Here is a 22,926-nt window from a genome sequence, read left to right as displayed (position 1 = left end):
CCAACTGCAGCAGGTCTAATACGTGGAAATGGTCATCCACCAGGATTGGTTTGGAGGACAGGCCTTGCAGCACTCCTGGAGTTAAAACCTTCACTGAGCAGAGCTGTACATAATTTCTATCCACCGAGTCCTGGGTTCAGGTATAAGTGAGCTGTGGGGAAGTTTTTCTGTTCTTTACATTCCTGGAATTAAGAGCTTTTAGCAAAGGTCGGAGCTGGGACTTCTGTGAGACCAAAATAACTGTCTCCCTACCACAGTTCTCTTATTTCTAAGAATGCCTATGAGTGTGGCTGTGAAGGAAAGTAGATAGGACGGAGCAGGTGGCTAAGGACTGAGCAAGCACAGGGGTTTTGCTCAATCAGCATGTGCAAGTTTGCTGAGGCTTAAGATCAAGGAAGGAGGGACAGGTTGGAGAATGAAGAGTGATTGATGGAATGAGCTACCTGAGGGTTTGGGGAGGCATGCACATCATAAACTTCTGCAGATAGTCTCTGAGCTCCTAATGTGAGCTAGGTGCTGGGAAAACCGTGGCAAGCAAAATCAGATGTTCCTATCCTCGGGATCCTCATAGAAATTTCAAGAGATAAGCCTCAACATCTATATACTTCCATCTCATACCTTGAATACAGTATTTACCAATGCTATTTTTTTAAAGAATTTATTTTACTTAACCTGTGCTCATGAAAAACTTGGAAAAAAATCTGACAGCTATTATATGCTGTGTGCCAGTGAAGATATAATTCATCATACCTTTATAATCTTTTTATGCTTTAAAAGCCTTTAAAAGAAGCTTTTAAAAAAATGGAAATGTTGGGGATCCCTGGGTGGCTCAGCGGTTTAGTGTCTGCCTTCGGCACAGGGTGTGATCCTGGAGACCCGGGATCAAGTCCCACATCAGGCTACCTGCATGGAGCCTGCTCCTCCCTCTGCCTGTGTCTCTGCCTCTCTCTCTCTCTCTGTGTTTCTCATGAATAAATAAATAAAATCTTAAAAAAAAAGGTGCAAACTTAAAAAAAAAATGGAAATGTTTTCTCTAAAGGTTAACAAATTACCTTAATTGTTAGCTCCTTGCTGCAACCAAGGAGGAAACATTATGTTTAAAAAAAAAATAAGTTTGCAAACAAAAGACCACCACTTCCCCAATACATGTTTTCCTTGACCTATTATCCTATTCAAACAGACCATTAGGCATCGAAGCCTAAAAATAAGCTACTATTGCAATTTACCATAATGAATCCTTATTTAGTAAGAATTCTATCACATTTACCTGATAAGTTAGGAGAATAAGTAGGAGAACTGATAACTAGGAGAATTAACACTTAAAGAATACTGTTAAGAAAAAAATTTTTTTTTAAATTTTTTTTATTTATTTATGATAGTCACAGAGAGAGGGAGAGAAAGAGAGACAGGCAGAGGGAGAAGCAGGCTCCATGCACCGGGAGCCCGATGTGGGATTCGATCCCGGGTCTCCAGGATCGCGCCCTGGGCCAAAGGCAGGCACCAAACCGCTGCGCCACCCAGGGATCCCGAAAAAAATTTTTTTAAGTGTTTTAAGGATTTGTATAGCAATATTGGGAAGGAAAATTAGGATCCAGTAGCATTTATATCATAGAATCTCAAGAAAAATTAAAGGTTGCCATACTTAGGCATAACATACTGCACACAAAACCCCAAACAAACAAAAAAACTCCATACCTTCAAATAATATTTGCTGGCTTTTTTGAGTGATAAAGAGAATCAAAGTGCAGATAATGTAGAAATCCAGCATCTCCTACAACCATTTGTACTGCTGAGTAACCCAGATCACAGGAGGGCCTATTTTAAAATCTATATTTGTACTCTGAGAATTTATTCATAACACACATGTTTGAGAAAAAACTTATGGTTAACATTAAAAAGTAAAGAATAACATGAAAATGCCACATTTCTGGAGAAAAATTAGAACAATTATTTAGATAGATGACTTATGTTAATTTGGTTTTTTATTTTGTATTTCTATTTGTTTCTTCTTTCAACTAGGACAGGGATCAGCAAACTTTGTATAAAGGGCCAGATGGTAAATATTTTGGGCTTTGTGAGCCATAGAGTCTCTGTCACATTGACTCAATGCTGCCTTTGTAGTGTGAACTCTGCACTGCAGGCAGGTGGCCCGTCACACTCCCTGACCTCAAGGAAAGGACCATAAGAGATCCGCTCTGGGGGGTTGGTGTGAGAGGGAGTCTGGGCACTGCTAAAATCCAGAGGCCTGGAGAGTGTTTTCCCGGTGGGAGGCTGTAAGAAGGTAGTCCCCAGACTGAGCTGGGGCTGCCAGGTCACAGACAGACCATGCATTGTGGACACGTGGCTGGGACAGATGGCCACCTGATGTCCTCACACCTCACTGCTTACCCACCACTACCACCAGCAGCCTGAGCCAGCAAGACATATCCCTTCCTCCTATGAAGTCGCTCCCATACCTTCTACTGAGAGAGACCAGCATACTTACCAAAATGGAAAAATTGTTAAAAGAACTCTGCCTCTTTTCACAGAGCAAGTACTGAAGTTAGAATGTGGAGCTCAGAGGCAATAAATCCATAACTGACACATCTATCACTGAGTGTGAAGAAAACCCAGCCTTCTGTCAAAACCTAGTCACAAAATTATTAGCACCGATTTCTCTGACAAAAACAAATGGAGTATTTCTCAAGCTGCTTCTTCCAGGCAACCGGTTAGGCACAGTTAGCTTATGTGCCCTAGCTAATGATAAAAGGTTTTTTAGGGAGTCATTTTTGTTCTTAAAAGATCTCAAGAGAACCCTGGTTGACTGGCAGTCTCCATGTCAGCAGTACATTAAATAAAACAAAGCTCAGAACTAGGAGGTGAGCAAAAAATGCTCTGAGAAACCCTGACAGACAGTGGTACTCACTAAAATTTTCTAATGGCTCTTCTACAGTTTCCAGCCTTCTTTGCAGTTAGATTAAACATGGGGCTAGTTCTATTCAAGGGGCTGAAGCAAAGAAGAGTGGGTGTGAGTTCCTTTGCCTCTACCTCTGCTGCTGGAAGAGATGGGACGTAGCTTTATATGGATGGTGAGTGGTGTGTATATATATTTTTATATATACATATATATGCATATGTATTTGTAGTGTGAACTCTACACTATTTTTTATATATATATGAAAAGTGGCAGAACAGGCTGGAATCTCCAGGTTTCATAACTTCATTCAAGGTCTGCTCTTATGAAAGTTTCAGGAACACAGAGATCTCATCTTCTCTGCTCTTGCTGGCAATCTGCAGGTCAAGGGTTTTATGAGGGAGTGACCTTCATCCTGCCAGGCAAGGCCCAGTTAACATTCTTCCCTATGGCAGTGGGGACCTGCTCACTTTGTGTTTGAATTACCTAGAGGTCTGGTCCCCATGAACTCCACTTTACACTTTTCCACTCTTCTATGGCCCCAGGCAATTGAATTGTAGCGATTGCATCAAGGGGTCCTTTTTGTCTTTTGGCTTTCACTTGGGCTGGCTGATGAGAAGCAGGAGCTTTGAGGAAGGAAGGAAAGTGAGGCCGTGGGAATGACTCCCTTGGCCCCTCCCTACTGGCTGTCTTAGATTAGACTCCCTCCATTTTTCCTGTCATGCAGGCTCCCTCCACACAACCTCCTACCAGATCTGGTGAGCACTCCTTCCTTTCACTCCATCAAGCATAGGAGTGATAGTGGAGCCCAGCTGTCAGTAACTCTTCCATGCAGTTGCCCTGCACCCTCCTCCCATCATGGTAAATAATCCCATCATTACACTTTTTTCAAATCACCATATTTGGGCATGCCATCTGTTTCCTGGCAAGACCCTGGCTGATTGAGCTCATGATTTATTGAATAAATATAAGATTTATGGAATAAATAAATAACATATGAAAGAAGGAAAAGTCATTGAACATAGATAACAAATGAGTTAAATCATAAAACTCTCAGAGTAGCGTTTGGCACATGGGAAATATAATGTGCTTGCCAGAATAACATTTGCTTTGTGAGGCAGGGAATAGTCTGGCTGCAGGGTGAAAGACCAGAGCTGGGGTACGCAAGAGGAGACCACTCAGACTAGCATAGGAGGGTGGAGGAGAGGAGTTGAAGATCTAGTTCAGAGACAGAAAGCCCAATCCTGAATAATCCATGTGACATAGGGGATGAGGCAGAAAGAGAAATAAGAACGGAATCACTAGCTGACAGCTTTGGTGGCATGGCACTGACAATATTCAGGGGACTTATAAAGGGTGTGCCAGTTTATTAGGAAACATATAATAACAACAGCTAACACTTACAGAACATTTACTGTGTGCCAGGCATTCTTGGAACGCCTTCTGCCTTTTGTGCATGAATTTGTTCAGTCCTTACTACATCCGAGTGAGGCAGCCACTGTCATTTCCTTCATTTTACAGATGTGTCAATCAAGGCACAGAATGATTAAATAACTTGCCCAGAGTATCCAATGATCAGAACAGAAATTCAGACCTAGGGAAGGGGGAAGTAGAAGGAAGGGAACTGGTCTAGATTGGAACAGGCTCAGGTTGAGGTCCCTGGGAGAAAACCTTATGGGAACCTGAAATAGGCAGAGAAAGTATGAAGTGCAGCAGGCTGGTAGGTAATATGGATCATAAACACTGACTCAGAGACAGGGTAATACAAAAGGGAAAGAGAAAAGCCACATAGAAGATGTAAAGTGATGAACATAACAATCACAGGAACTTACTGAGCCCTTACCATGCACTCTTCCCTAACTGCTTTATGATAGGCATGGATGTGATTATCCTATTTTTAATGCATAAGAAAACAGAGGCTTAGCAAGCTTATAAATAAATGTCTAGATTTTTTTATTGAGTTTAATGTTTTTTTTCTGACATGAGTTCAAATCAGAATAACTTACTGATTTGTATTTGGGCTGGGCAATGGGGAGCAGGATATTGGAAGACGGGAAGAAAGTGAGGTCATGGCATTTACTTAATATACACATTTAAATACATAAAAAACATATATAGGTATATACAAATATCATTTAAATTTAAAGCATCATTTATTATTAGCAATACATGGATTATCATGTTAAAGAAACCACAACCTATACAAAGACACACGCAAAAAGTTAAATTCAAGATAAAAAGTTCTTTGACGAACATGAAAACAAGGGGATGTTGTTAGAGGATTTGGATGTTTGAACTATGTAAATGAAATACCCATAGTCAGTAGCTCCCTCTTTTGATGGTGCTTGGACACTGCAAACATTTATCTTGAGATGTTCTTATCTACTTAGATGGTGCAGCAAGCTCTCTTCTGGGTGTCACATTTCATTCTTTAGCTATTGAGAAAGGTGAAAGCAGCCCATGATAGCTTGTAATTGGCCTCGACTATCAGCCAGGCCTTGGTGCTACTAGGAGTTGGCTTGACAGCTACACCTTGCTGTTCTGTAGAACATAACTTCATAGAACATCAACACCAGACAAGGCCATTCTGGACCATGAAAAATCAAACAAAAACAAGAATACTCTATAATCACGTCTGAATACAAAACCACTAGCATTATCCAAATCACAAAAATGACCAAACAGCCCAATGTACATTAGCCAGATTCACCAATGACAGCTACAGTCTCACTACATTCCTTACATCTTATTTAGATGTATTAAGTTACCAAATCAGACTTACCCAACCCACAGACTTACCCAACCCACATGCAATCCTATACAAAGCCCCTACACCAATGATCACAAACTGAAACCTATAATAAATCCTAATATCCTCTCAGTGAGACACCCCACATTTCCCCACAGTATGTGTCTCCCATTCTGCAAGCAAAAATCCAACTTGCTCAACTACCAGTGTGTTCCTCGTGGTGTTTGGCTGAAGGGCATAGACAAAAATACAGATTCAGCTAAAGCTCCCACTGCTAGGACCAAGACTCTCAACTTGGTAAGACTGTGTACATCTGAGACCCCTTGTGAGTCTCTATGGATAAGGTGCCACCTGCTTAGGGCCTGGAGATAAGTTCATGCTGAATTGAGTTCCTATATTTTGTTAAAGCTTCAGTGTTGAGTTAATTTTATTTCCCTTTGAATAAGAGCTCTTGGAATTTTTTTTTTTTTGATTGTTCACATTAGTGTTCTTCAATAAAATTGGTTTTGGTCTTCTGTTCTCTGCTTTCATTGCTTGTTGGCTTGCTTGGTATTTTGTGTTGTCCTAAGAGGCAAAGTCCATGGGAGAGAGTGGACATAAGTCTGATAAGTCTGCTTTCATGCTAACCCTCGAGAGATGAAGCATTCAATTCTCTTAAGACCAGAAACCATAGGACAAACTGCTTGGGGTCACCATTTCTAAATCAGGTAAAGAGTTCGGCTTCATTTTGTCTTTGTGTCTCAGCGGACTGGTCCATTTAGTTTTGTCTGTCTGGGCCTATGATCAGTGATGACTGGCCACTCTCCAAGTTGTGGGGACCAGAAATTACCCATTTTTATAAACCATATTATTTTTCCTAGCCATCACAATCTAACACTGCACCTCTTCCAGGCCAATCATTTGCTTCCTTCATATTTTCTCATTTTAACAAAAATTTGTACACCTCTCTCCCTGAAAAACACAATTTCACCAGGGATATTTTAGAGTTGCAGGTACCACCTGGGCTTTTGACATGAACAAGATAGTTCATTTGAGAAGTACTTTAAAACCAAAAGCAGATAAACCCTCATGAGCAGATCATTGGTCTGATTTGCCTTTAAAAAATAGGTAACTTAGTATAGGGCTTATCGCTCTTTTGTTTCCATACATTGGAGTTAAGCAGTATTGGCTTTTTAACTGCATGGCTTGATAAAATTATCAAGGACCCGAGTTACTATCCAAATGTGCTACCATTCTCTTTTCTGTATGTATATGTTAAAATCTGCTTTTCAACACCTAAACTTTTTTCCCTCTCCTTCTAGAGAAAACAAAGTAAAGCTTTACAGTGGTTATTTTGTATCTGCAGTAAGCCAGTTGGCTTTTCTTTTCTTTTCTTTGTGTTTGTTTTTGTTGTTCTGTTTTGTTTTGTTTTTGTTCCTCTTAACTCCATTTCCCTCCCTTGGGAAACAAACATTAGCTAATTTTAAAAAATTTCAATTTGTCCTGGTCAAATTTCTCTTGTTTTAAACATTTGAAAATACCTACACTACACTAACTGGAAAAGATATGTGCACCCCTATGTTCATTGCAGTATTATTTCCAATAGCTGAGATATGAAAAACACATAAATGTCCATCAATAGATGAAAGAATAAAGAAAACGTGGTACATACACACACACACACACACACATTATTCAGTCATAATGAAATCTTGCCATTTTGACAACATGGATGGACCTAGAGGGTATTATGCTAAGTGAAATATGCCAGACAAAGACAAATACTGTATGATTTCATGTATATATGGAACTTAAAAAAAAATACACACCAGGTTCATAAATACAGACCACAAATTGGTGGTTGCCAGAGCTGGGGGAGTGTATTGGGAGGGTTGGGGAAAATGGGTAAAGAGAGTCAAAGGTACAAACTTCTAGCTATAAAATAATTAAGTCATGGAGATGTAATGTACAGCATGGTAACTATAGTTAACAATACTGTATTGCATATTTGAAAGTTGCTACAAGAATAAATCTCAAAAGTTCTTATCACAAGAAAAACAATTGTAATTATGAATGGTGACAGATATTAACTACTTATACACAAATATCAAATCATCGTTATACACCTGAAAATGTTATATCAATTATGCCTCAATAAAACTTACTGTAACTTTCTACAAATGATACTTATAAGCAATATACCTTCCCTTAAGAAAGTAAATTAATTACCTAGTTAATTACATCGTTTTATGAATTAGTAAGTCATCACTGTTTCTATAACTTCTTTAAAAGTAAAACTTACTTAAATTAATAGCAAAAATTCAAATAAAATTAAAGCAGGTTAAAAAAAACCCTATTCAACTAAATGTTATGATAATAAAGGACATATTTTTAAAGGGTTCTTTACCAACATTGTTCTCAGCTTTGTAAAACAATGCTCTTGTCACTGTATATGCCCCTGGTTTCTGTATGTGTAAAGTAAAAGCACAAAGGGTAAAAATGTATATCCATTCCATCACCATTAGTAAGTTAAGCCAGCCTGTCAGCATTGCCTGGATAGAAGGTAATAACTTTTAAAGAACATTTTCTAATTATACAGCAAAATATAAGCAAATTAGGGGGTGTCCAGGAGTGCAGGGATCCAAGCTGTGAGAAGTCTTCAGGCCATGTCCTCCCTCCACGTCCATGGCTCCCCTTCCTCTGCCAGTCCATTAGATCTCCCATGTCCCCTCTTCAGCTGAGCTTTTTTTTTTTCGATATCTCTGCTTACACATCTATACATAGGTTCTATGCAAGTATATTCCCCCTGGATGATTTTATCCACTGCCTATTTTTAGTTTTGACTCCCAAAAGACCTTAGCCCCTAGATTCTCTCACATCCAGCTGCAGCCATCATCCTTTGACTCCTGTGCCTGGTGTGTGCTGCCTCTCTGCCCAGAACAGTCTAGCAATGTAGGCTAACTGGCACACCTACACCTGTCTCAGGTGCCATTCTCCCCAGGAGGCTAATACAAGTGTCTCCATTCCCTGTTACTGTAACGCCCTGGGTATCTCCCTTTCTTTACAATGTAGCCTGCTATATTGTAATAATCTTTGTATTATATTATAGTCATTTTTCTGAACAGCTGGTCAGCAATCATAATAGGTTTCACACATAATATATACTCAATAAATTGTTAAACAAAAAAGGTTGCATTTTTAAACTTGCGTGGCTGTACCTAAGCCATTAATCTTGAACTAGGTTGTCTGGAGGGAGGGATGCAAATCAAGGTTTTCACCTGAATGGTTAATAAGCTTTAGCTATTGATTACTCTCTTTCCTGTTATAGATTGAGTTGTGGAGTCTTGTCATTGGTAAAAGAGCCACTAAATGTTTTTTATGGCTTGCTATCAGAAAAGCCATAGGATTGCTAGAATGCCATGCTTTTCTATTTCGGTAGGTCCCATAATTATTGCAACTCACTCAAAATCCAGTTGAACATGGAAATAAGAATAATTACTATTTGCTGAGCATGTTTCTACATGGGAAACTCTAATGCCCTAATTCACATTAACTCAATGAATCCTCTGCAAAATCCACTGATATAAACTCTACTATTATGCCCACTTAATAAATAAAACTGAGGTTTAAAGAAATTGAGTAACATTTCCCAAATCATCTAATAAGGAGCAGAGTGGATGTGAACTTAAGTCTTGTTCCAGAGAGCTGGAGTCCTTAGGCACCATGTTATATGACATTGCAAGGGCATTTGTGAAGCTTGCATATAGTAAGCCAGTCATCACAAATTATGGGGACAGACTAAACCTTTTGATTCCAGGCAGGCAAAACTAAACAGACCAGTTCTCAGAGACACAAAGACAAGACTGGCCCCACAGGAAAAGCAAAGCACAAATCCTGCCCAAGTCACAGCCTGCCATATGAATGGCCTATCTTGGCAGGAAAGAGTACATGTGTCTATAAATACAACTATGGATTACAAATGCATTAGAAAAAAATCAGAATTCATATCCCACACAGTTCTGCTCTAAGTCTTCTTCTATGTGGTCTTGTGCTTGAAGCAATACTGTCCTTTTAAATTAACAATCATATGTTGGCAAGAACTGTTTGTTCATCAAGGATCGCAGGCTGCATTGATCTTGCAGGAGGTATGCATTTTTAACTGCCAATAAATTATTCAGGTTTTAAAAACCATCCAAAACAGAAATGGTGCAACAGAAATCGTGAGAGACTGATTGAGCCTTGCAGCAGGAAAAGTATTTGAGAAGAAACAGAATCCTTAGGGCAGTGGAGATGGCGTGGGGAGGGCGCTGTCACTGTACTTAATATTTTGCTTGTTTTGCTCTTCAGGTTAACAGAGTTAGATAGACTCCTGTGATCTTCAGAGGGAAAGGAAAAATTGCTTTTTTTTTTCTTATAAATGTCTGGTGGCCCTTGTTTTTATTTTGTCACCATTTTGGGATCAATCTTTCAGGCCCCCCAAATCTTATAGGAAATTAAGACTTAAACGTCAAAACCAGCACTGGTTATCTCCATTATAGATAGATAGATAGATAGATAGATAGATAGATAGATAGATAGATATAGATAGATATAGATATAGATATATCTATACATATATGCCTAATGTGTATATAAACGAACAATCTGTCCTCAAAATTGGTGTTATGACTGTTTCACATATGAAGAAGCTTTCTGTATGGAAGGTAGGAGTGGAGTAAATAGCTGTGGATATCTAGGCACCTGCCCATGGTACCCTTGGGGTCTATTGTCTCCAGAATATGGGGGCGATAATCTGACTCCTAACAGAAGTGTGTGTAGCCTGATCTTTGTATACCTCAAAAAAGATGACCATGTGGGAGAAATAATCCCAACATTCATTGCACAAACAGCAGAGAGACACAAGTGTCAATGGAAGCTGAAGGTGAATCCTTTCTCTGATATTATTTATTTGTTCATTGTTCTGCCTGTCTTCAGGTACCAAGAAAAAGAAGTGAGCTCCAAAAGAGTGGAAATCTAGTTGGCCTTATTCACAGCTGTACTCCCCCATCACCTTAATATTGTACATGGCATATTTAAAAGTTCAATAAATATTGGGGAAGAAATAAAGAAAGCCCGTGTGGGAAAAAGGGCCACCCATTACTAAGGATGAAGAAATACCATAATGTTTTTCAGGAAGACTTTAACTCTGACTCATAGGAAGGATGACTCCAAAGATGTGAGATCAGAACTGGAACCTGTCTTGTGGGCCCTGTGGGCTTTAATGAAACTTGTGGGAAAAGGTGAAATGGAAGGATCAGTTAAGGACAGAACAGGATGGCTAGTGTTTAACTTTTTAAAAGTGGATTCCTGATCTGAAATGTGTTACTGCCTGCATTTCGGTCATTTATCCTTATTTCACGTTTACTAAAGCACTGCGGTACAACTAAGCAATGCGACCCCTATCGGACTGTTGGAATGAGGTCATTACTCCAGGCCAGTGGGGGAACCTAAGAGCATTCAAGCAAGTTTTTTGTTGTTAGGAAGCAAAATCAAACTAATTACATTTCCAAAGAAGTATAGTATGATGGGGACAAGACCATCATGAGAAAATCGTTTTTAAAAAGCTCCTAAGCATAAGTAGCTCATGACTAAAGACACTGCACTGTTATGCAACATGGGTGTTGGGGGAACAAATTTACTCATGACTCATGCTTCTGTATTATACATATCACTGGATGTTCCCTTCATTTTAAAGAAATGTGCACATAAACGTGTATATTAAAATAACCTGCTATCCAAAACATGAAAACACGACAGCTACCAGGCTGAGAAAAAAAAATCTGTTGACACTGTCTACTTTTCCAAGACGGAAAGTTACTCCACCTTTTGAAAAGTACGGTCAGGGAGCCAACTTCCTGCTTGACACCAGCTAACCCCCCACTGCGTCTCCGGAACTGGGTCCTCCGGAGCAGCCCAGACAGGACAGGAGAGTGAAGGCCCTGGGAATGAGACGTACAAACAACCCCCCTGCCGCCCCCGCACGCGCACCCCACTCTGCCCCTCCTTTGCTTTAAGGCGAGAGGGGATCCCAGCTCTGCCCACCTCCAGCCCGTGCGCCCCCCGCGGTCCCGCTCATCCGCCCACAAAACACCTCGGGGGTGCGGACCCAAGTAGTCCACAAGCGGCTGAAACCGACCCCCCAGTACCTGCTCCAGAGGTCTCCTGGTCGCCCCCCGGGTCATCCGGAGGGTCCCCGACACTACATAGCTCTCTCGACCACACGATTTTCACCGACTTTATTGGCCTCGGACTCCGCGGGCCCCCTGCCACCCACCTCCCCACTAGATCGCGCCAGCCTTCCAGGACATCGAGTATATTGGGGGGGAAAAAAAAAAAAAAAAGAATACTGCGGGGTGGCCATGAAAAGAGCCCTTGCTGGGGAAGCCAGCTCCCCTGTGGCGGCGTCAGGGTCACTTGCTCTTCGCCTTTTGACTCTCGGTCTTCTTGGGCAGCAGCACGGCCTGGATGTTGGGCAGGACGCCGCCCTGCGCGATGGTGACTTTCCCCAGCAGCTTGTTGAGCTCCTCGTCGTTGCGGATGGCGAGTTGCAGGTGGCGCGGGATGATCCTGGTCTTCTTGTTGTCACGAGCGGCATTGCCGGCCAACTCCAGGATCTCAGCCGTCAGGTACTCCAGCACCGCCGCCAGGTACACGGGCGCCCCGGCGCCCACTCGCTCCGCGTAGTTACCTTTGCGCAGCAGCCTGTGCACTCGGCCCACCGGGAACTGCAGGCCCGCGCGGGAGGACCGGGACTTGGCCTTTGCCCGCACTTTGCCGCCCTGCTTTCCGCGACCAGACATGGTTACCTCCTCGCCTACAACTCCTGCGAGGGCGGGAGACACAGCCGCGGGGTCTGAGCGAGTGGCTCACTGCAACGTACCCCGCCGGAACTGCCTCTGCCACTTTGCTGACACTGGGCAGCGCCTTCCCATTGGACGCAGCGACATCTGGGGCTCTGGGACCAATGACAAGCAGGCTCCGCTCCCAACCAGCGCTCCGGGCAGAGGCACCTCCTTCTCCAGCTCTGTCCAGTCAAAGGAGCAAACTCCCAGCCCTCATTTACAAAGCCTCTCCTATGAATGCCCGGGACCCCAGCGCCCCGCATCCGGAGCCTCCGTTGACTTCACCGGCTCCTGAGGTTTCAGGGTCCAAGTTCGCTCCTAGGAAAAGGACGTCTTAAGAATTAAGGAACCACGGTTAAGAAACTGCAAACTCAAATAAATAAATAAATAAATAAATAAATAAATAAATAAATCAATCAATCAATCAATCAAACTTAAAATTAAAAAAAAAAAAAAAAGAAAGAAACTGCAAACTCCGGAAGAGCTACCCCGTACAAGTATAAAGCACTCAAGCGACCAAAGCCTCAAGCACCTGAGGCCGCAAGTTGAGCCCCACTTCCTTCCCCACGGTGCCCTGCCCGCGAGGCGGATTTCCTCGCACCGTACAGTACAGCAGCATCCTAGCAGCTAGTTAACCTGACTCCAGACACCGCGCTTGGGGGGGTGGGGGTGGGGGGCAACAGTGCTCCTCTGCCTGCCATTTCTCTAAACCAGCGCCTGTCTCCTGCAAGCCCAGATGCTCCCTTTGCCCAGCAGTGTGGAGAGCTGGCTCCGAAAGGTGCCTGGGACTGGCCACCTGAACTTTCTCAACCAGACCAAATGACACGGGGCTCCCCGCGTGCCCTGCCGCTCCCAGGTTGCCAGTATTCGCTTCTGCGGAACTAGAGCGCTGCACTAGACGCGAATGCTTTCTTCACAGACTGCAGAACAAGCTCGCGTAGCCAGAACTCAACGTCTCTTGTGTTCGACGTTGTGAGCCTGAAAAGTCTCTGGATGCCAGGGGGAGGATGCAGGATCAGTCTCTGAGACACAAAGTCTGGGCCTTGGCTTCCTCCTTATTGATCACTGCGGGGCTGACCATGTTCTCCACGGAGACTCGGAGCCCCGAGGTAAATAAGGTCGCCTAAGACATTGTGGTGGCACTCGGTGGTCCCTTTTTCCAGCTCTCTACTGCCCCTGCGGCGCTCAGAGGTCATGAAAAAGACAAAAGAATAGTAGCAACCGTCCTTACCTAAATTGCAGAGCCAGAGCATTTGGAACAAAGTAAGGTTGTTTTTGTTTTGTTTGTTTTGTTTTTTAAGATTCATTTATTTATTCAAGAGAGAGACACAGAGAGACAGGCAGAGACATAGGCAGAGGGAGAAGCAGGGTCCCCTGCAGGGAGCCAGATACGGTACTGGATCCCAGTACCCCAGGATCTCGACCTAAGCCAAAGGCAGATACTCAGCCACTGAGCTGCCCAGGTTTAAAAGTAAAATTAAAAAAAAAAAAAAAAAAAGGTAAAATTTACCCTCCCACCATCCTAATAAATACTTCATTTCAATGAAATCACATTTTCAGTGATTTTTGTACATGCCTTACTGCCTAGAAAAATGATTAGCCTATGTATAGTAGGAACTCAACAAACGTCTTTAGAGTTGAGAAACAGCATATTGTCATAATTAAGTCATCCTGGAGCCAGATTGCCTTGGTCCAAATGCAGGCTCTACCACACTTACCAGCTGACCTTGGATAAGCTCTGTATCTATCCCAAAATGTAATTTTGAAGATTAAATACTTTAGTAAGCATCTAGTAACTGCTAAACTGAATAAATGACATACAAATGTCTGATGCAGTTATTAACATGTTTCTGACATGAGCTTTGTAAATTTTAAATTTTTACTATCAAGGAAAACTTTTAACAATTATTTTTACTATTATTTTGGACACTTTTTCCTTTTATTTTTGTAAACAAGAAGGATTTCTAACTTGAAAATGTTCTAGGGGCACCTGGGTGGCTCAGTGGTTGAGCGTCGGCCTTTAGCTCAGGTGGTGATCCCGGGGTCCTGGGTGGAGTCCTGCATGGGGCTTCCCACAGGTAGCCTGCTTCTCCCTCTGCCTATATCTCTGCCGCTCTCTCTCTGTCTCTCATGAATAAATAAATAAAAATCTTTAAAAAAAAAAGAAAATGTTCTAACCATGACTTTTTAGTCTTAATAAATATAATCAATTTACGCTTTATTAGAATTCTGATCTCTTCCAGATCTGATAGACTTTTTTCTTCTTCCCTGTGAGTCAAAGATGAAAAATCACATAGTACAATATGACTATTTAGGATTCTTTGTAGCCATACAAACAGTATTCTGGGGGCTTTATTATTATTATTTTTTTTTAGAGTTACTTATTTTAGAGAGCACACATGTGGGTGGGCAAATGAATGGAGGAGCAGGGTGCCTGGAGAGGGACAGATGGACTCCCTGCTGAAGGTGAAAGTTGGGTCTCCATCTCACTTCCCTGAGATTATGACCTAACTGAAATCAAGAGTGGGAGGCTTAACCAACTCAGCCACCCAAGCACCCTTCTGAGGACTCTTTTATCTTTGTTTTTTAAAAACTCTATTTATTTATTTGAGAGAGAGCAGAGGGAGAGGGACAAGCAGACTCCCCGCTGAGAGAGGAGTCTGATGTGGAACTGGATCCCAGGACTGTGGGATGACAACTGGAGCCAAAGGCAGACACTAAATGGAATAAGCCACCCAGGCTCCCCTCTTTAATAAAGGAGGACTTTCTGTGTTGTGCAGATGGGTAAGGATGGGTAAATTATAAGCATTTACACACATATAAATATTAACTATAAAACTTTTCTGGAAAGGCTTATCTTTCAGGCCTCCTGCCAGGGAGCAGAATTTAGTAATATTCCCTCCTTCAGATGTTAAGTGCCTGAGAAAGAGTTACGAATCATCCTCTAAATACTGGTGCCTTTTATTGCAGTAAACCCTTTTGGGAAGACAGAGTCCTGTAACCTAGAACGGTGACATTACTGAAAGTTTCATTTTTGTTCAGGGGTTCTCTTAAAAAAGGATGGAGAGCCTCCTAATGGGTGATTTGCAGTACAAATCACTCTTCAAAGCTACCGTGGAGGCATCTATTATTTTAAGAGCTTTGAATTTGTAAGGAGATGTGAGAACCTCGGGTTTGAATGCAGTGAGAAGAAGTTTACAATATTTCATCTAAATTACCATAGAAATCGTTACTTGGTTGAAAAGCAAATATGCACGGGTTTGGGGGAATGGGGGTGCACACAGGAGGCCAGATAATCTGCAAATGGCGCACAAGCCGCTGAAAGGGAAAAAAGTCTGGGAGAGGGGAGGGAGGAAGGAGTAAGGTTAGACTTTTTAAAATAATTTTAATTCTCTGCGGGGGTCACAAAAAGAGAAAAAGAGATGTATTAAAAAATCTCCTCTCCCTCCCACTACTGACTGAAGATCCACAGATGAAAGAAAAGGTGTAAAACAATTGCTTTGAAATCCAACAAGATGTCACGCATTTCTGGTTACTATTTATTTTCATATTAGTCTAGGAATGGTATTGTGAAGAGAAGCGATCCTTTTGAAAAATAATTAGAATTCGCGCGCGAGATGGGGGTGGGAGGCGATGGGAGGGAGGGGAGAGAGGAAACGAGCGCGCATAGGATCTGGCTTCTTTTGATTTAGGGGTTGACAAAACGCAATATACATTCCAGTGACTTTTCCCTCCATTTTACGGCAAAAATTAAAAAGTTTCTCCCAGAAAGCACAAAAAAAAAAAAAAAAAAAAAAAAAAAAATCAGTCTTGTCCCGCTTACGGCTCCCTCGCTGGCCATTGGAAGGACAAAAGTCTCCTGGGGCCTCGAGCCCCGCCCACTTCCTTGAGGTTTTCAAACAGGTCCGCTACCAGGAAATATAAGCCGCGGTCTGCACGGCCCCGAACGCCAGCTGCCTGCTCCTCGGCCCTCGGCTGCTCCCGAGCTGCCAGAATGTCCGGGCGCGGGAAAGGCGGCAAAGGGCTGGGCAAGGGAGGCGCCAAGCGCCACCGGAAGGTCCTGCGGGACAACATCCAGGGCATCACGAAGCCCGCCATCCGCCGGCTTGCCCGCCGAGGCGGGGTGAAGCGCATTTCTGGGCTCATCTACGAGGAGACCCGCGGGGTGCTCAAGGTGTTCCTGGAGAACGTGATCCGCGACGCGGTGACCTACACGGAGCACGCCAAGCGCAAGACGGTCACCGCCATGGACGTGGTCTACGCGCTCAAGCGCCAGGGCCGCACCCTGTACGGCTTCGGCGGCTGAGCCGCGTCTGCCGCTCCCCTCCAGACTCCTAAAGGCCCTTTTAAGGGCCCCCAGAACGTCAGGGAAAGAGCTGGCACCTGTAGTTGCTGGGCGGGGGTAGGGGCGCTCGAGCACGCCCTGCCTTGGGCCGTGGAAGCTCCCGCCCCGGGCTGCGGGCGGCTGCAGGCGGCGGGCTCGGGGCTCGGGGCTCCGCAGGGGGAGGTGTGAGCGGCAGGACTCGGAATGGGGACCCAGCGCCGCTCGCAGCGACGTAGCCTGGAAAGTGCGGTGCCACGTAGAGACCACGCTCCCCTGTGCGCACGCAGACTGGGCTCCTGCCTTGGCTCCGGGTTGCATTTGGGGTAAGAGGGAATTCCCAGACCACGAGCGCTGGTGGGGAGCGCAGGGCTTCCACGGAGCCGCGGGCTCGGTCCCTGAGCCTATATAAGGGCTCCTATGCAAATTAGGACTAGCAGATGCTGCCTCCGATTGGATGGGAAGGTCGCGCGTCAGAGGGGGCGGCTCCTCGCGTGGCCCGGGCCCTTAGAAGGCGGGAGCGGGCTGGCGCGGAAAGTGCCGCGTCCTGGCCCAGTGCGGCGCTCCGGGGTGCTGCCGAACGCGAATATTTTGTCTTTGCTGACGTTTGAGTAGGAGGTGACCCGAGCTCAGACGCTAAATGAAGGAGGCAAAGGCGGGCGAAGTCGAAGGCGGGGCCTAGCGCGCGGCCTCTGCAGGCGGGGGGGAGCGTACCCGCACGAGTCCCCGGCGGCGGCGCTCGAACCCCTGCCCGCGGAGGTCCAGGAGCGCGCTCGCGGTGCGGCGGCCGCGCGGGGCAGCATCCTGCTGCTGCTCAGGAGACCGTGTCGTGGGACCCGGTCGCAGCTGAGCTGCCCGTGGGGCCGTAGGAGGGAGAAACTCGAAAATGCTGTGGGCGAGATAGCTGCGCGGTCGCGGGTCCTGCCCAGCGCTCTGCCCAGGCGCCTGCCGGCAGGGGCCCCAGCGGGCGAGGCGGGAACCGAGCTCCGAAATGTCTAGCATTCCTTCAGCCGAGGCTGACCTACCGTTACTGGGGGTCCGGCACCCCGGGACACTTTGTGTTCCATTGCTGCGTTTGATTGTCTAGCAAACTTAATGCAGTATTATTACTACTTTACAGACAAAGAAACTGGTCATGGGGGTGTAAACTGGAGGCAGGATTTGATCCCAACCCTGTTGGATACCGCACCCTTTGACCGCAGCCCTTCTGTGACACTGCTTCTGCCATGGAGACCTCTTGGCCCTTTTGCTGAGCTTTCACGTCCAAGTACTTTCCCCTATTCCATAAAGACTCAAGTGTGTTCGTGATTCTAGTATTAATTAACTCTCTAGGGCAGTGAGACCGTCCCAGAAGCTCTGCTTTCTTTTAATCCAAGTGAAAAAACTCAGATGCTTTAAAAAGAAACAGCAAAATCTGGCACACTTTTGTGCCTCTCTATTTGTTGAATGTGAATAAGTGAATTTGAGTAGATGGATAGATGGATAATGTACCTATTAAATCTCCAGTTTAACATGAATCAAATTATTAAGGGAGCACCTGGGTGGCTCTGTGTGTTAAGCCGGACAGACTTTGGCTCAGGTCATAGTCTTGGGGTCCTGGGATTTTTTTTTTAATGTTTTATTTATTTTTCTTGAGAAACAGAAAGAGGCAGAAAGAGGCAGAGGGAGAAGCAGGCTCCCTGGAGGGAGCCTTATTCAGAACTGGATTCCTGGACCCCAGGATCGCACCCTGAGCCAAAGGCAGACACTCAACCACTGAGCAACCCAGGCCCCCGGGTCCTGGGATTGGGCCCCACCCCGGAATCCCTGCTCAGCCTGGAGTCTGGTTCTCCCTCTCCCTCTGGCCCTCCTCCCACCTGGCTTGTGCTTGCTTTTTCCTCTCATATAAATTAAAAAAAATATTAAGGATGAAGATTAGTCAGGAGGAAATGGCAAACCATGAAATACAGTTTTGCCTTCACTAGATTGGTAAAAACTTAAGTCACAACAGCAAGTGCTGCACAAAAATCTCTTATATTGCTAGTAGGAATATACATTCAACTATTTTTGAAATAAAAAGGTTATCTTGTGAACTTAAAGATACATTCACATATATGCTAAACCAGCAGTTCCAGTCCTCGGTGTTTACCTAAGGGAAATTATTGCACTTATCCATCAGGACACATGTTCACTAAAGTTTTCCTTCGGGGGAAAAAAAAGTTTTCCTTAGAACTATTTAAAGTAGCAAAAACAAAGAAGCCAAATGCACACTGACAAGAGGGTGGATGAAAAAATGATAGTGAGATAGTATTTGGTAATCAGAATGAGCTGATAAATAGAAAGAAAGAAAGAAAGAAAGAAAGGTGAGCATGTACTATACGCTTTGAATTTACGGTATCCATTACCTTCTCAGTAAAATAAAGGAGAGGGGGATAAAGAACATATATATATGCAATAATTTAAGCAGCACAAGGAGCAAAGTGGCCTCAGAGGTAGAAGAGTTCATTTAAATATAATTTATACTGATTTAGTTCCTTATAATAAGAAAAGGCAACTCCTTAAATGGATGCAAGTTTGTCTTGAGCTATTCTATACAAAATTATTCCTAGTACAACTATTAAAGGTTGTGTTTTCCTTTAATAATCCTGCAATGTGACCTTCAACTGAAAATTATATTAGCCTTTTATTATTCATTTAATATACAGAATATTTATATTTGAGAGAAATGAAATTTCCTCACTTAAAATCGCAAAAAGATGCTAGATGGAAAACCATAAGCCTTTGGGAATAGTTTTTCTTCATCCAGATTTCATAAAATGAATAAAACTGGCAGATTTAAACTTTTAACACCAGATATAGCTTTACCTCACAGATAGTTTCAAAGAACTATTATTGCAGGCCTTAACTTCAATTTGGTCTGACTTTTATATTTCATGGGATAGTGCTCAACTACCTGGAAACTGATAACATGTACTGTTAAAGGTTCCATCAATCTGAAAATCTTTGATCTGAAGGAGCTTGACCAACTTCCTCATTTCAATTTAGAACATTCACAGATATCTATTAAGTTCTAGGCAACATGCTAGATGCTGGGGATATGTGTATGCTCCCCATTCTCTAGGACTCAGTCCTAGAGAGTCCTGGAGTCCTAGAGTCCTAGAGTCCACTGCAATATTGTCCATCCATCTATTCATTAAGTAAATATAGAACAAGCTCTTTATCTGTGCCAGATACATTAGGCATTAGAGAAATAATGATGCACAATGGTGAACAAAATAAATATTAGCTGCCTTCACAGAATTTAAGTCTAGTGGGAGATACAAACAAGTAAGTAAATATAATGCAATGTGTCAAATAGTATGAAGAGGAGAAATAGTGTCATGGGACCATAACAAAGGGCTATCTGAGGCTATTAGCTCTCTCTTTCTGACTGATTACCCTGGTTAATAGAAAATATACTACTGTATTCAATACCATTAAACAATGGTGAGATTGACTCGATTTCTTTTTTTTTTTTTTTAACTCAATTTCAAAAGGTAAGCCACAGACTAAGTATATTAGAGGACTGATGGGGGAAGAAGTTGCAGAGTTGGACGACACAAAAATGCGAGTGTGGATTAGTAGGAAGTTGACAAACTGTACAAGTTTTATTATTACAGCTCATCATCCTTCAGATATTGGTAGATATTAATATCTCATTTGTAGTTGTGCAAGTGAAAAACTGAAGTGTCCGTGATTTATCTGAATGCTCAAGAACCGCCCCAGAAAGGCACAGGCAAGAGTGAAGTCCTGTGACAGCTATTGTAGAGCTCTCCTAACAGTATTATGCTTATGGTTTCAAATGTCCACTTTCATATGATAAATGCATCAGGGATAACAGGATGTATTAACAGCTCAACTCCCCCGGATAGCACTTCCTACTTCTTTTACAATTTGTTGTAATAGTTTCACAGAGAGATAATTATTATGCATTTGGCTGGCAGATAAGATCAAATGAACAGAACATGTCTCCTTCCAGAACGATGTTGATGGAGAATGTTTGTGATGTAGGCTCTCCAAAGCTCTGGTACCGTAGGTGATCTCCATGGTAGTATTTCAGAGTGGTTGCTGTTCGTTTGTTTATTTGTTTGTTTTTGATGTTTTAGACCTTAAGGTCCACCAGGACAAGGATGACCTTATTTTGTTTCCCCTTTATACTGAGCACCTAGCTGAATGCATTGTACAAAGCAGGTGTTCAATAAACGTCATCCAATGAATACGAATCTTTGAACTGTTTCTTGAAAATGTATCAGGTTTGCTTCTATCAGACTACATAGCCAGGAAACATAGTAAATAAACCTGTGCTATATTTATTATACTTACAAGTGGAATAATTCACAGGTACATGTAAGAATGAGTTAGCTGGAGAAAGAAAATTAGAAAGAAAAAAAACACTTTGCTAACTATTTCTTTAAATATTAAGTCAAGATGAATTTACAGAGAACTTAGAAAAAGGTATTTTATTCATGATATGAACAATTATAATTAAAATTTTACATCACATTACTGTGAAATACTAAATATATACAAAAAGTTAAAGAATATTGCCTTCAGCAAGAATTTATATTAAGTGGTGTATCTATAATAAAAGCCATATGAATTTTCAGATTTCTTTATGAAAAACACTTCACTGCTCTCCCTAATAGCACCTTAGAGGTTGGATACTAATTTCTATGTATTTGTTTAACCATATTAATAATATTAATTAGAATGTGCACTTAAATAGCACCTTACACATTTCAAAAAGCTTTCATATAGGGAGGCAACTGGATATAGCAGGAAAAACTCTGGTCAGGAAATTGAGCTTAGATGGTAGTCATAGTTTTGTTGCCAAATATCGTGTGACCTTTGATTATTGGGCTTCTCAAGGCTTTTGTCTTCTCTTATTCAGGAGTAATACTCAGACATACAAGTGTGGAGACAAACCAATTATTTGTGCCTAGTGTCCATTCTGATCAATGACTTTATCATAATGACTTGTTAAATATTTTAAATATCATTCGATAATTTCTAAAGTCTCTTTCTTAACCTGGAAATCTGTTATTGTTCATGCATCTTCTGTTACCAACCCCAGAGCTATTACTGCTATAGATAGTATTCTACATTCAGAAACATTTATTTTCAAGTCTTTTACTTGTAAGCACAAATAAGAAAGCATGAATATGTGTATAAGAATTTCAAAATGGGATATAAAACTGCATTTAGCATATTACTGATATTGTAAAACACTACAGTCGATCTTTCCCTTTACCAACATGTTAAGTGGTTATCAATGGGTAGAGGTTTATGATGTTTTTAAATTTTCATCTTTATTTTTTAAATTTTCATCTTTAAATATTGCTCTATTTCCCATGTTTTCTACAAGTATACTTCATAATTAAAACAGTATTTTAAAAATATTTCATTTTGAAATGAAGTTTTGCAAACATAATAAGACTAGAGGATTTTCTAAAAAGGCTTATTTATTTGAGAGAGAGCACGAGTGAGCCGAAAGTTGTGGGGGGCAGTAGCAGACTCCCCACTGAATGGGGAGCCCGACACAGGGCTTGATCCCATGACGCCAAGGTCACGACCTAAGCTAAAAACCAAGAGTCAGTTGCTCAACCAACTGAGCCACCCAGGTGCCCCATGACTGGAGAATTAATGGGAAGGTTCTATACTACATAAGGAAAGGATACATATACACATGTACATGTGTATGTGTAGACTACAAGTGAGAGGAATATATCTTTCACACTACTAGACTCTACTATATATGATATCATCTATAGATTATATATACTTTTATCAAAATAGCTTTGTCTGTATCTCCTACCTAGCTTACATTTCACATGTAAGAGATAAGAGTGTAAAGGGGTTTAGTAGACATGCCAACGGTCCCTTTGAAAAAAGAGTCCCTGAATTACAGTGGGAGACCCAGAAGGGAGGTAAGCATTCTAAATATAATCATTAGCATTTAAATTATGCCAGGTCTTGCTTAAATGTATAATAAAATAAGATTTTTGCAGTGGTTTCTAAATTCAGCTCTCAGAGAAAGAAGGTAGTCGGGTCAAGGTTCAGGTTGTAGCCCAAAGGTGATAACCGC

At 42.5% G+C, this 22,926-nt stretch overlaps 2 protein-coding genes across 2 annotated transcripts; one reads left to right on the top strand and one right to left on the bottom strand.

The window, feature by feature from the left end:
• Positions 1-11,879: 11,879 nt before the first annotated feature.
• On the bottom strand, positions 11,880-12,587 carry H2AJ (H2A.J histone). The gene has a single exon (XM_038576872.1). It carries the CDS (start codon positions 12,458-12,460, stop codon positions 12,071-12,073), a length of 390 nt encoding a protein of 129 aa, XP_038432800.1. The 5' UTR covers positions 12,461-12,587; the 3' UTR covers positions 11,880-12,070.
• A 3,844-nt stretch (positions 12,588-16,431) lies between these two features.
• Positions 16,432-16,969, top strand: H4-16 (H4 histone 16). Its single transcript, XM_038576140.1, has one exon. The coding sequence runs from the start codon at positions 16,497-16,499 to the stop codon at positions 16,806-16,808; it is 312 nt and encodes a 103-aa protein (XP_038432068.1). The 5' UTR covers positions 16,432-16,496; the 3' UTR covers positions 16,809-16,969.
• Positions 16,970-22,926: the final 5,957 nt, after the last annotated feature.

The sequence above is a fragment of the Canis lupus genome, chromosome 27 (genome assembly GCF_011100685.1).
Source record: "Canis lupus familiaris isolate Mischka breed German Shepherd chromosome 27, alternate assembly UU_Cfam_GSD_1.0, whole genome shotgun sequence".
Lineage (NCBI taxonomy): Eukaryota > Metazoa > Chordata > Mammalia > Carnivora > Canidae > Canis > Canis lupus.
This window is presented reverse-complemented; position numbering and strand designations above follow the sequence as displayed.